Source organism: Buceros rhinoceros, unplaced genomic scaffold, assembly GCF_000710305.1.
Source record: "Buceros rhinoceros silvestris isolate BGI_N320 unplaced genomic scaffold, ASM71030v1 scaffold11679, whole genome shotgun sequence".
Lineage (NCBI taxonomy): Eukaryota > Metazoa > Chordata > Aves > Bucerotiformes > Bucerotidae > Buceros > Buceros rhinoceros.
In genome coordinates, this window is record NW_010432140.1 from 6,993 (window position 1) to 19,996 (window position 13,004).

Genomic DNA, 13,004 nt, shown 5'->3' on the forward strand with positions numbered 1-13,004 from the left:
AGGCTGAAGCCCAGCCGATACTGGCAGTACAATATTGCTCTGTGGAATCAGTCTCTTTCTTCCAGTTTTCCTACTCGTCTCGGATGTTTCAGGGTAAACATGTGAAGTCAGCTTTTGTGAAACACGCTGGCAGCAGCAGCGAATGGCTGCAGAGCAGTGGGGTGACCTGTGTCGACACAGATCTCCAGATGTATAAGGTTTCTTGGTTTTTTTATGGTGATTAGCTAAATCCGTTTTCTGTGTCCTGCTACAGAGCTGACTTTGCAAGCACTCTTGGCTGTGGTCTGATACACAGCACTGATTCCTCTGGGGTCAGAAAGCAGCAGCCACGCTGTGCAGCAGCTGGCTGAGTGTAGTGCTGTGGTTCTCGAGACCCAGCCCTCAGCCAGATGTGCAGATGCAACTTGGTCTGTGAGAAGGCTTAAACCTTTCCCTGCCTCTGTTCGCCTTAGGACCGCATTTCTCCTCACCCGGGTAAAGGGACAGGGAGGAAAGAACTGTGGCTGATGTGAGAACTGCCGCTGTGTACCAGCGTCCGTCTCCACAGAGCCAGGTGAGGCTGGACTGGGTGAACTTCTGCGACTGTAAGCCCAGGACTGTGGCTGCTGGTAAACCAGCCTGACCAGTAAACCCCCGGCCGCTTTGTACCAGCGTCCGTCTCCACAGAGCCAGGTGAGGCTGGACTGGGTGAACTTCTGCGACTGTAAGCCCAGGACTGTGGCTGCTGGTAAACCAGCCTGACCAGTAAACCTGAGGAGCCTTGTAGGCAGGTTCTTTTCTAATCATGTGGTGGTATGGAAGCAGATCCTGTACTTTGACAGCCGCTTCACTGACCTTCTCACTGCATCACAAACATGGGAGCAGTGTATGTTGGCTGTAGTCCGATGGTATTTAAATCTCTGACTTCTGACAGTATTTTGTGCTATACCTGATCATGGGTGGCTCTGTTTGTGGTCCCGTCATCTGCAGGAAGATGGGACAGCCTTTCACAGTCATTTGCATAGGAATTAGTTTAGGTTGTAAGTCTCCCACCTATTAAAAATGGATTTTTGGAATTAGAATCAAGATAAAACTTCAGTCCTCTGGGTTACAAAATTGTGTTTTGAAGTCTGATGGGATTTTCAAATATTTTTGACTGTTTCTTTGGACAGCATCTAGTTCATACACTAACAAAAGCTCTTCTCAGCAGGAGAATGCAATTCCTCATACATTCATCAGCGTTCCTGTGGCTTTCCCATACAGCATAATCTATTGTGTTAGTAGAGCAGAGTCTGCACTGGCCAGTTACCAAATAGATTTTATAACTCAGAACTGCTCCAGCCATTTCAAAAGCACATGAAAGCCTCCCAAGGTGTAAACGTGTTACCCCAAAACACGAGCAAACCTTCCTGCCTTGCATGTCGTTGGAGGAACAACATGTAGCAGTATAGCACCAGCTACCCTGAATTTTTACAGCAGCCCGAACTGGTGGGAATCTGGGAACTATAACTGGTGTAAAATCTGCCACAGCAATGCTATAGACTGAAAAATCAAAGCCCCACCTACCTTACAGACAAGCTCATCCTGGTACTCTCCCCACATGTTATTGTAAGCTGTTATTTCTATGACTAGTTGCTGGAAGGCTCTCAGGGTTCCTGTGGAAGGTTGTACGTGGAAAGCTACTCCCTTCCCGTGAGACAGCACTGCTGCTGCAAACTCTGAGGGAGCACAGCAAAGAGGCATGAGGAAATGCAACAAAGTTAGGCTTTCAAAGAATATAGAGGACAGTATTTTTAGCTGGTGTTAATCAATCGGCCTAACCACTCTTAAAAAAAATCAGCCTGGGATCATTTACACAACCCACATTTATACCACTTTAACCAAGTTCCCTTCTGCAGTGGGTCTTAATCAGTTTTTTGAAAGTTAGTTCTTGCAGAGATTATTTCATAGGATGACTCCCTTCCAGCAACCTGATCCAGGACTCTTTGGGATACGCAAGGCACTACTTGGTTACATCGAAACACACCCTCAGTTTGAGAAGAATAAGCTGGAATTTGTGCTAACTGGTTACTGTTCTGTCAGCAGCTGCCTGTTTCCCTCCGTGTGCTCTGCCACACCAAGAATGGGTTACGGAGAGCAAAGCCTCTCCACATTCCAAGTCACCCAGCCTCCCAAATCAGCAGCCTGCATGCAGTCTGGCAGAACAGCTTTTTTCCAACCTGAAGTACTAATTCAGCAGCTGAAAACTCTGTAACAGATGCCAAACCCTATGGCAAGGCACCAATACGTCCCAGTTTTATTGTGGATACAGAAGACACATGCACAGCATTTCGCTCCCATTTCCCCCTCCCTGGGTCTCATGTGGCTCCAGAGGTTATTATTTTTCTGTACAACACATCAGAAATGCTCTCTGGGCTGTGCTGTAGCTTTCCACAGGAGGGGAAGGTGTAGTGACGGGTTTGAGGGAGAAGAGCCTGCTGCGGTGGCATTGGAGGGCTGCAGGAGGGGAGCAGCCTGGTGGCATACATGTCATCCATGCTGCGTGCTGGGAACGATCCTGAGAGTGAGCTGTCACCAGAATCACCCACCTTTGTTTCAGACTGTTGTTTTCAAGAAAAAGAAGAGGAAAGAGAGAGAGAGAAAGTGAGGAGGAGTGAGAAAGCAGAGGTGTAGAGGGAGAGAGGAAGAAAAGCAGGGGAGGCAGAGAGATTGACCTAATGCTTATGCAGAGCTTCCCAAGTCAACAATGAACTGTGGAACAAGTCATTTAGCAGTGTGGCTTCAGCAGATTGACAGCCCTTCTCGTACCTGACTGTGCTCTTCTGGCTGCGTGCTTTGAGACAGGCCCTCCTCTTTTCACCAGGGAGCTTGAAAAAATGATAAAAATTCTTAAAAAACCACACCACCAATCCTGTGAAATAAGGACGGGCTGTTACTGCTAAAGCCACAGCTCTACCCGACTCCTAGATGAGCGGCCACTCTAACCTGTGGAGGAGCTGCCGACAAAGCCCTTCTGGAAAGTAACGTCCTTAAGAGTGACTTGGCCCCAGGGTTGTAAGACTGTGTGCAACCTAAACCAGCAGAGCCTTGGCCAGTGTAAACCAGCTGAGTCTGTTGGCAGCAAGAGTGTTCTACCATCTACACCAGCTACACCTTCCGTCTGGGCACCGCGAGCGACCGGTTCCTGTGGAAACCTCGCCAGCAGCTTTTATCACCACTGTCAGAGGAAGAGCTTAACCCCCCCAGCAGAGCACCCCAGAAAGTCCATCTGGTGCCGGAGGCAATAGCATTCTGTCCTGATTTCAGATTTAACCCAGGCCTAAATCAGTATTTGAGTCCCTGTGCAGAAAAGCAAGACTTACAGGCAGGTTGCTTGTGCTGGAGTGGGGGAGTAGCCAGTAAAATACTCAGCTTCCAGTCTGAAGGGAGCACTGATGCCAGTGTCGTTGGTAAGAATTAGCTGACGCTTCACTGTGTCCTTGAATGCAACTTCAGATCCAAAGTCCAAAAGGAGATCACACGGGCTTTGTAACGTCTGTCTTCCATCACTGTCAAAAAATATCACAGGAGCATGACACCATCAGGCTTGGTGTCTTACGCCACCGCTACCTTCGGGAGATTCTGAGGGGTGCAGCACGCAGAGAGGTTGGATGAGCAGCAGTGAGTGAAAGGACCGTGCAGCCTATCACTTGTCATCAGCATTTACTGCTTGTCATTTTTTTCATTTCTGTCCACGTAAAGATTAATTTTGGGTAAAATTTTTATCATGTATAACATGCCAACTACCAAATTAAAGCAGTTCATTCTTACACAAAAATATATAAAGGTGTTTCTTTAATGTCCTGTCTCATGGTGCAACAATAACAGTTAATTGTCCAAAATACAGGATCTCGTGTGTAGTTCCGTCAGTCTAACTCTGCACCTAAGAGCTGACTTTGCAAGACTTTGGCCCTCCAGAAAGCAGCTGCTATTCACAGCCCTTGAGGGCCTGCAGCGGCCCCACGCCTCGGTTACCGGGGAGAAAGGTGGGTTTTCATGCTCTCTGTACACAACCGTGGCGGGTCGCGAGTGCCAGGAGCACAGGGGAGAACAGACACAGCCACGAGCAGGAGTGTCAATAACGCGCCGTTAACTTCACGCCCATCTATTGCTCGTGAATTAACGAATTCACAGTTGTTGGTTTAATTTGCTTCAGCTGAACGATGGTGGCAGTGGAGTGATGCTCTTCTCCAGCCTTCTCTTGGGCTTATGAAGATGCTGGATTTGGGGGGGGTGTACACCCACTACCTTTTCTTCACTTAGGCACCTTTGGTGAATTGTCCCAGCACATTTTACTGCCCTTGCTGCCTACAGCAGGAGAAGGGGTGGAGTTTACATGGAGGAGTTGGTCTTTTCCCCTCGCTATTGTATTTTGGCTTTGGGAAGAAGTAATTTCGGTTCAGGTCATGGGTAAACCCTTGATTTACCTGGCAGCTCCGCTGTCACAAGGTACTGAGTAGGTGACATGCAGTCCTTTCACTTCTCCAGAAATGCTCAGGAAGAGGGGTTCAGCCATGCCTTCTACGCTGCAGCAAAGGGCAAGGTCTTTCAGCTCACCCTGAAAGGCAAGGAGGCAAGTTTGCTTGTGAATGAAGCAAACATCACAGAGAAAAGGCAGCCTCACTAAGCAATTTATTTAGAAAACGAGTATAATCTTCACTGGAATAAAACCAGAACTACAAGTGAATCATGAAAAGTGCTACTGAATTGTTTTAAGTGAGTTTTCTGCCATCATCGGATTTGCTTAGAGGGCAGTACCAAGGTAAAAATTTGTGGCTCTTCCTTGGATTTGTCCCTCATCAAGCCTAGAAACCTAAACCTGCTCCATTAGGGACTTTGGCACACTTCCTACACGTGCTCCAAGCATTAGTCACTTCCAGCCATGCTTAAACGATCTTCCAAAACCAAGGTTTTATTTCTACCTGGGTTTAAAGCAGGACTTGTAGGATGGATTAAGTGGCCTAGTCACACCAGTACTGAATTACCTAACTCAACACTACTATTCTTTTTTGCCGTGTCAGTACATGAATCAGTGCATCCTGCATAAATTAATAGACTGGGATTCAGCTCCAGACTCTAAACGTAACTCCCTAAGTCGGAACCTTCGAGTTCATCTGTAAAGAACCTCCAAATATGAGCTCTAAGTCTCCACTGATGGTACTTTGGCATCTAGCTCACCTACAACGCAGACGACCTCTCCTGCAGGTGGCTCAGATGCCATTCAGTTCCCCAGCCACCCGCGGGAGTGCCCTGCCAGATGCCCAGTGTGAGCTGAGCTTCCAGCTTTCCATGAAGAAGGCTTGGCTTTACTGGGATCCTGTGCCACATATGCCAGCTGTGCATGGGGCTCTGAGATGCCCCAGCAGATCTCTGATCGTACTGAACACCTCCTTTTAAGGGAACCAGTGACCGCAGTGGCAACGAACACACCATACCTACAGGAAGCTCCTTATTTAGTTGCATAAAATCAAGCGTTTGAAGGCCCCTGTAGAGTCTAGACTGAATTCCTGAAGTCTGTAAACTCCTCAGCCCCTTTTCAAATACCAAAGTGTCACCAGCTCGGCTGCTCCCAGAAAACCTCTCAGCTGCATCCTCGATAAGCCAGCCTGCTCCATTCCACCGGGGACACTGCACAGCCAGGGTCCGTGTGCTCCAAGAGAAGAGGTGAGCGTGAAGGGAAGGGAAGGAAGGAAGTGAGGAAGCTGGGAAGGAAGGAGGCAGTGTGGAAGCTGCACACCACGTGGGCTGCTTCAATTCCTGCCCTCAACCTTGGTGCCTCTAAAGCAAAGCACATTCAGAGCTACTGTACAGAAGAGACAGACATTGTGATTCGTATATAAAAATCCTTCCTTTTGCCAGGTGGAGGTGAGATGAGAATGCCAGTGCTGCCGTTCTGATAAAATGCTTAAACTTACCAGGGTGTTGGCTGACAGCTCTACGCAGAATTCTTTTTCTTCATTTGGGCCCAAGGTGCCACTGGGTGGGGAGACAGCGATAGAGCAGGAAGCTGCCTGAGCTCCAATGAGCTGCTGAACAGGAAGGACAGATGTTCAGCTAACTCTGATTCCGGCAGAATTTCTCTTCAGAGCAGACCGAGTTATCCTCGGGTTTAGGGCACTTCCAGGGAGCGACACGTACAGTCTGCTGGCACTTGCTTTGCAGCTCCCTCGTGGCTGCTAAGATCCTCATGCCTACATTCCTTCCAAACGGCTCCCGAGGCCCAGCTGAGGCGTCTGGGCTGGGGCAGAGTCACAGCCGCCCCTCTCACAGTCACAAGTCAACCTATCGGATTTTGGACAGGATGCTCGAGGTGCCCCGTCTCTCCCCACCAACTACAGAGGTGGCCTACAGAGACGATCCTGGCGTTGGCACCTTCCCTAACAGCATGTGGTGTGAATCCAGGGGTCCGGCTCTGCTGCCCACGTGTGAACATCAGCTACGTGTAGAATGCTGTGTATATCCCTCCTAGGCTCCAGCGGGTCCAAAAGGTTTTCCTCTAGCTCCTCTGTCACCCACAGGCTCTGTTAGCGTCCTGTGGGCACGTGAGTGAATGCTTTTACATGGGCAGCTGAGCTGAACCTGGCTGTCAGAGCAGGTCTGGATGGCCAAGGCGGGTGACATGACAGTAGACTCAGCTTACAGGCTAAGTCACGTGACTGTACATGTGTGGGCACCACCACTACCACAGTAGCCAGCAGACATCCAGATAGATGTGCCAGAGGGCGTTCTGCCGGTCACAGGGGGAGTCTGTTCTAGGAGGAGCTGGATGCTCCTCCGGACTCCATCGACCTGGGTAGGATTCAGTTGCCTAAACACCGGCACAGCAGGTGGCCAAGGCCTACAAGCAGGGCTGGCTGGTGTGACAGGACTGACGAGAGACCACACTCGAGTGGCGCCTAGAGGTCAGCGATAACACTCCACAGCACCCAAACCAACACTAGACATTTATTCTGGGGGCCGACTTCCAGCTCACATTCCCATTGGCTGAAGAGAGTTTAGACCACGGCTTACACACTGACCTTAAACTAGGGGTTCTAGTCTGTAAGCTGGATCCCACCCACAACGTGAAACCTAAGCCAAACCCAGACACAGCTCAAAAAAGCACCATTGCTTCTTTGCTCTGCTGAACGGAACCCACCCCTACACGGCCGTGGTACTCTCTTTAATAGCTGGGTAGTTTACATCCCATTCCCCCACACAGGGGCATCCGTGGACAGCGAGAGCATATTGACATCAGCTGGTAGTTTATCTGCCCGTAAAGGCTGGTCTCGAGTTGAAGTTCTGCTCGTAAGCTGGTAACAGCAGTCACCACTCAGAAGGTACATCAGGAAAGCCCTTAAGAGCAGTCATTACTTGTATTTTGAGAGAAATGACAATTTCCCTCCCACGCGCTACGTCTCATCCATTAGAAGCGTATTTACCTTTCCCCAGAAGTATCGTGCTGGCAGCAGCGTCTGGTTAAAAAGTTTGCCGGTTGCTTTGGCAGGAACTCCAGTATAAATTTCAGTGAACACTAGACAACTGGATATCAGGCATGCTTGGGGGGTCTGAACTTCAACAAAAACAGGAAGATGACTGGAAATAAACACACAGATGGTCTATTGTTACCGTATGAAATGTGCTAGACGTACAACAGCATGCTGGAAAGAATGATGATTATGTTTATTCAGCAATATTAGTGACTGGATAATTCACTGATAGGTTACACAACCCCTCTCTGAGTTCCTGCTACACAGTTTTGTTTTAGGAGATAAAACTACCTGAAGTGAAAATCACGTGTGACTCTCAGGAAAAAAATAAAGCAGAACTCCGCTTTCCCTCTCACCTTCCTTCTCCGTTCTCTACCTCTAGTTCTAACAAGGTCTGGAGACGCTGGCACAGCAGTGACGAGAACTGGACTGACACACTGCACGTACCCAGAGGAGGTATTTCTCCAGCAGATGGTTGGATGGTGAAGGGAGATACCTCGGGGAGAGGAAACACAAGTTACTGCGATGTCTGCAAAGCAAGCGTAAAATGCTGAAGTCACACCCTCTGATGAGGACTCGCATGTGTCTAGCTTTTCCTCAGACACGTCCTTTCTCTCTGCCCCTGGAGTCCCATCTGGGCTGATTTCAGCGAGCTTTGTGGAGACCTGGCTAGACGAGGAGGCAGGACTTTGCTTCTGTGGGGCCAGCTAACGCAAAGGCAATGGCCCAAGCGAAGAGCCAGAGCCAAGGGCATGACAGGGATGCCTGTGCATGGAGGGAGGGGGGTTGGGAAAGAGCAGCGGTCAGCAGCAGTAGCAGGGTCTCCTCCCAGGCAGAGGGACAGCCACGCAAAGTGCCACAGATTGGGGAGATTCTTGGACAGAACGTCAAGGAAGGAGAGTTGGAGGAGTGGAAACAGGAAGAGCTCCGGTGTGGGGTGGAGAGGTTTTGTTTTAGGAGTATGTGATGGCCTGCTGAGAGCAGCTCTCACTCAGTACTTAGCCACCCGTGTCCCCTGCAAGCCGCTGGAAAAGGTGGAATGAGCTCTGAAGTCAGACTGGAATGGACTGCATTGGTCACGTCATCTAGGCAATACTGAACAGGAGCTCCAGCCCTCTTTGTGGTCAGAAGCTGGTTTGGGACACCCCATGTGTTTGTTTCAAAGCAAAAGGCGCAGTTCAGCAGATGCTGCAATTCTTGACCAAGGTGATGAGGCGGGTGTGTGGGAGGAGAGTTTAGCAGCCTCAGTTCTGATAAAGTCTCACCCTCTTATTTCTATCAGCAGCAGCTGAAATCACTGACAGACAGGAAATACTCCACGACTCTTTGCATCAGGAGGCAGGGGATTTGTAGTAAACGGAAAGAGAGAAAATTGCAGAGAAGCATTTAATCTCACAGACCTTGCGAATTTACGGAACTGTGCAGAAGCGGTTTCATAAGAAGGCACAGAAATTAGAACTTCTGATATGGATATGATGGATATGGATATTGATATGGAATGAATATTACAACTCCTAAGCATGAGAAAGAAATAGCTGAAGAGGGAGCACAGCCAGCTGCGGCAGTGCCTTACCTCTTCCTTCCTTTCAGCTAGACAAACCCCGCTCTCCCGCAGTCTCCATCGTGCTGGCAGCTGGCACAGGTTTTTAATCTCAAAGGTTTTTAACACACTCTCTCCTTGTTTAGTCAAACCTAGCCGGAGTGATGGAGCATCAATACGAAGCTGTGGACCCTAGGACACCGGGAAATGGATGTCAGAAGGGACACTTCTGCCTCGTGAAGAAGCGTATTTTATCAAAGAGAACATTAAATTTTACCAAGAGCAGAAAGCAAATGCACTGTGTGAACGCAGAAAAGTTCTTACTGTCGTGGGAGAACCCGCACCGCCTCAATAGTCACTAGACAGCAGAAGCACCTCCTGCTTGTAACCACTTTAGATTTGTCATGCCTTGAAGAGGCAAGAAGCTTTATATGGACAATGGGCAGGCCCCGCAGCAAGCCACCCCGCAACACCGAACTGTTCCTTGCCTTGAAAGCAGCCTCGACATGCAGCACAACGGGCTCCGGACAGTGCGCGACTCTACACCGCAGGTCACGGCTGATGCGCCCAGGTTTGCTTCCAGTAACGGCCAGTTCAAATTCACAGCATTTATCCACATCTAGAAAAGAAAAATGCAGGGTCCTCTTTCACCCTCTGCTGCCGGCCTTGCTGCAGCTCCTGGAGCCAAGTGACATCTCCTGCTGGCACCAGCAGGTATTATAGTGCCCTGGGAGTTTTCCACTGATACCAGTTCAAATATTTCTGTCACTGACTGATGCTTGCAAGTCACAGAAACTTTACCTATGATGCCAGTATGAGGTTCAACTTCCATGATGTCACAGGCCATGACTTTCTCCCATGTGTACTTGATCAAGGATTTGCTGTTATTCCACATCTAAAACATTCAAAATCAACCATTAATGCACTTTAGACTTCCATACTTTTTAAACACTAACCATGTCCTCATCACCACTAAACACCACAACCTACTAATACACCTTGAATCTTGCTGCAACAACCTGTGTCTTCACTGAATCTTGATAGCAACTGAGCATGGTTTGAGTTGAAAGGCACAGGGCTTCATCTGACCTCAGAGGGCACTAACCCAGCACCAGCACTAACTGCTGTTAGCTCCGTGGAGAGGCTGTGTCCGCCCTTCCCCTTCTCCTCTGATGTAAAACTAGGACAAGAAGTGGGATTCACTTGACTGGATATCAGGAGTCTGCAAAACAGATGCAAGAGCTACATTTGACCTCACCTCCGAGGATTCCCTTTCCTGGAAATAAAGCCACCCAGAGACTGCTGGGGACCATTCCTCCAGCCTGCTTTAGCCTACAGGGTGAGGGCAATCATCCCCTGGGCGCTGCCATCGAGACCTCTCAGGACTCTGGGGAAAGCTCAGCGCAGGCGGCTCAGAGGAGGAGCTCTGTGCTGAAAGCACTCCATTTAGTCAGACGAGAGCACCACCTTTAACGCAGTGCCTACCGCCCCGTGGGTGAAGGAGTTTTCTGAAACTTGAAGAAAATCCATTAACATTATCACATTTGAAGCCTTTTAAAATTTCCCCCTGCTTTTCAAACTTACACTTCAAGTCTTTCTTTTGAGAGTAGACTTTTTCTTTTTTGGCCAAAGGATCTGTTTGTGAGGGAGATGTAAGCTCCTGAATTCTTTGCCGTAGTCGAGAAATAATGTCTGAATAGATCTGAAGAGCAGGCCAAATAACTTTGCTCTCTGAAGCACAATTATCGCTAAGCACAGTTCAAATTCTTTCCTTTTTAAGACTAGAGGAATCAATTGGAAGCTGCAGGGAATGTTTTGGTATTGTCAGTAACTTCACTACCTCCACCACACATGGGTAATTACCATGCACTGCATTACTGGACAGTGTGAAGCAGCTGCCTTAAGTCAAAAAAGAACTTCTAGGAGGAGAAAGCACAAAGCTAAACGCTGCTTAACATGATCTTTAAGAAAAACTGGCAAGACCATTAACCGGGAAACGTCTTCCCGCCTGGCTCTTGCTAACAGGCGCACTTTTCCCCAGCGAGTCTAAGGTTAGGAGGTCCTGATCCGTAGCGCAGAGGACACTGAGTAGACAGCTGCAGCAGCCGTCCGTCCCTCAGTGGTCGAACAGAAGTGGCCAGATGCTGCAGGAAAGGACGAGGCTGGTAAGAGGCAGCATCCGTGACTTCCGCAGCTCCTCGTGCGGGCTGCGGTCCTCCGCACGAGCAGTGCCTCTGCTCGGATGTGGTTTAATCACCCCTTGGCTAGTCCTCCCAGCTGCAAAACTCTGGCACTCCAGGGGTGACCAAGTGGTGAGCAACAGGTTAAAGACCCAGAAAAACATTTAGCAGGGTAAAAATCCTCTGTGGTCTGAAACTGGAGAGATGACGAAAGGGCAAACCTGCTGCCCAGAGCACAGGGCGAAGGAGGCGTGCGAGGGGCTTTCAGCAGTGCCCCTGCTGGAGTCACTGCCTCCTTCAACAAGGTTTAAAAAAAGCCTACAACAACGTGGAACCTCTGATACCTTCTAATAACATCTATGACCCCTAGTGACCCAAAGCACATGGTAACAAACCTTAAATGTTTTCCTGACAGTGACACCAACGAAGTTTTCTCCAGGGACAATAACAGCGTATGGTTCCAGAAGGAGCTGAAGCGGTTCTGTTGACCCTTTAACTTCTATTTCCAGGGCTATTACATCCTCTGCTTTGTGCCCTGGGATGTTGTGAAGCATCCCCTCTCTCACTAAACTTTGGGAGGAAATACAGAAGAATTGTGAAACATTATTTAAACTGGTGTTTAAACTGGATCCCACCTGTTAATTGCCAGATCAGAACTGAAAATCATCGAGAGTTTCTCAGCTACAGGCTGCGGGTGTGCAGCTAGCTCGGGCTGGGGACAGTTAAAATCTGCAGGGATTCCAGTGGCTCTTTAAAGCAGTCGTGTCATCCCAGTCTGATTACAAACAAGTGTGTAAGTCACGGGCTGCTGTGACAAACAGCAATAACAGCAAAACCCACTGCAAAACTCAGCAGAAAGCCTGGAAAATGCAGAGCCGAAATGACAGCCTGGTCCTTTTCCAGGCGCGGCGCAGCCCCTGCGGGGGCTAAGGCACGTCCTCAGACCTGAGGGAAGATCCAGGGACGCTCTTTGTACCACAATTAGTTGTGCAGATAAAATCCTTTATAATTGTCAGTCCCCCTTCACCAGAAGGGTCAGGAATCCCAGGAACTTCGTGGAACAGCATAGCTGAAGTGTGGCTATGCATCTTACCGGGAAATCCCATTTCTCAGCTTACCAGGGTGATTCTGGGATGTCCCTCAGTACCATCTGAATCACACTGTGATAACTCTTCAGCTGCACAGATGAAGGAGAGGATTTTAATGTCAAGTAATCAGCTATGTTGAAGATTAAAAAAAAATGAAGCAGATAACATTTAAAGGATGAAACTTCATCATCATGAGATTGCTGAGCTCTGACAAACAATGTTCAAACTCTACAGTTACTAAAAGAAAACATGTTTGACTGCAAAATATTGAGCCAGATTCTGATCTCATGATGCAGGGTTCCAAGAAAAACATGCTCCTTTTTGACAAGGCTGTTGTTATTTCCCTAGTACGTTGCACACTGCACACAAGCACCTGCAAAGGCTCCCCAAGCAGAGCTCAGTACCGCTGCACTGCTTCCCCTAACCGCCTCCAGGTATTCAGCTCAACTGACCACCAGCCTGAGCCTGAGCGGGAGCAAGAAACACCACTTTTCACCACGGGAAAAGGGGACGCCTTCGATATTCTAATGGAGGGAGAAGAAAGAAACACAGAAGCAGGCTTTAAAGCTGAAAGGCCTTGCAAAAGATTGATGTGTTTGTAGAAAGATATTAAATTAAGTGCATATGTTAATTCAGAATATTTCCTATTAACTAATCAAAGTCTTTTAAAGCCCCAGTTAGCTTCTCTTCCATACTTTCATGAGGCATT

At 48.6% G+C, this 13,004-nt stretch overlaps 1 protein-coding gene across 1 annotated transcript in view; it reads right to left on the reverse strand.

The window, feature by feature from the left end:
* Positions 1 to 13,004, reverse strand: part of DLEC1 (deleted in lung and esophageal cancer 1) — a gene marked incomplete at both ends in the record, with an annotated part of 31,794 nt that overhangs the window by 6,845 nt on the left and 11,945 nt on the right. The window contains 13 exons of the mRNA XM_010143660.1: positions 929 to 1,032; positions 1,546 to 1,697; positions 2,788 to 2,846; positions 3,342 to 3,527; positions 4,446 to 4,576; positions 5,934 to 6,044; positions 7,440 to 7,593; positions 7,844 to 7,983; positions 9,061 to 9,219; positions 9,516 to 9,646; positions 9,829 to 9,922; positions 11,603 to 11,777; positions 12,326 to 12,384. Of these exons, the coding sequence (XP_010141962.1) occupies positions 929 to 1,032; positions 1,546 to 1,697; positions 2,788 to 2,846; positions 3,342 to 3,527; positions 4,446 to 4,576; positions 5,934 to 6,044; positions 7,440 to 7,593; positions 7,844 to 7,983; positions 9,061 to 9,219; positions 9,516 to 9,646; positions 9,829 to 9,922; positions 11,603 to 11,777; positions 12,326 to 12,384 (1,655 nt within the window). The remainder of the gene's footprint in view (positions 1 to 928; positions 1,033 to 1,545; positions 1,698 to 2,787; positions 2,847 to 3,341; positions 3,528 to 4,445; positions 4,577 to 5,933; positions 6,045 to 7,439; positions 7,594 to 7,843; positions 7,984 to 9,060; positions 9,220 to 9,515; positions 9,647 to 9,828; positions 9,923 to 11,602; positions 11,778 to 12,325; positions 12,385 to 13,004) is intronic.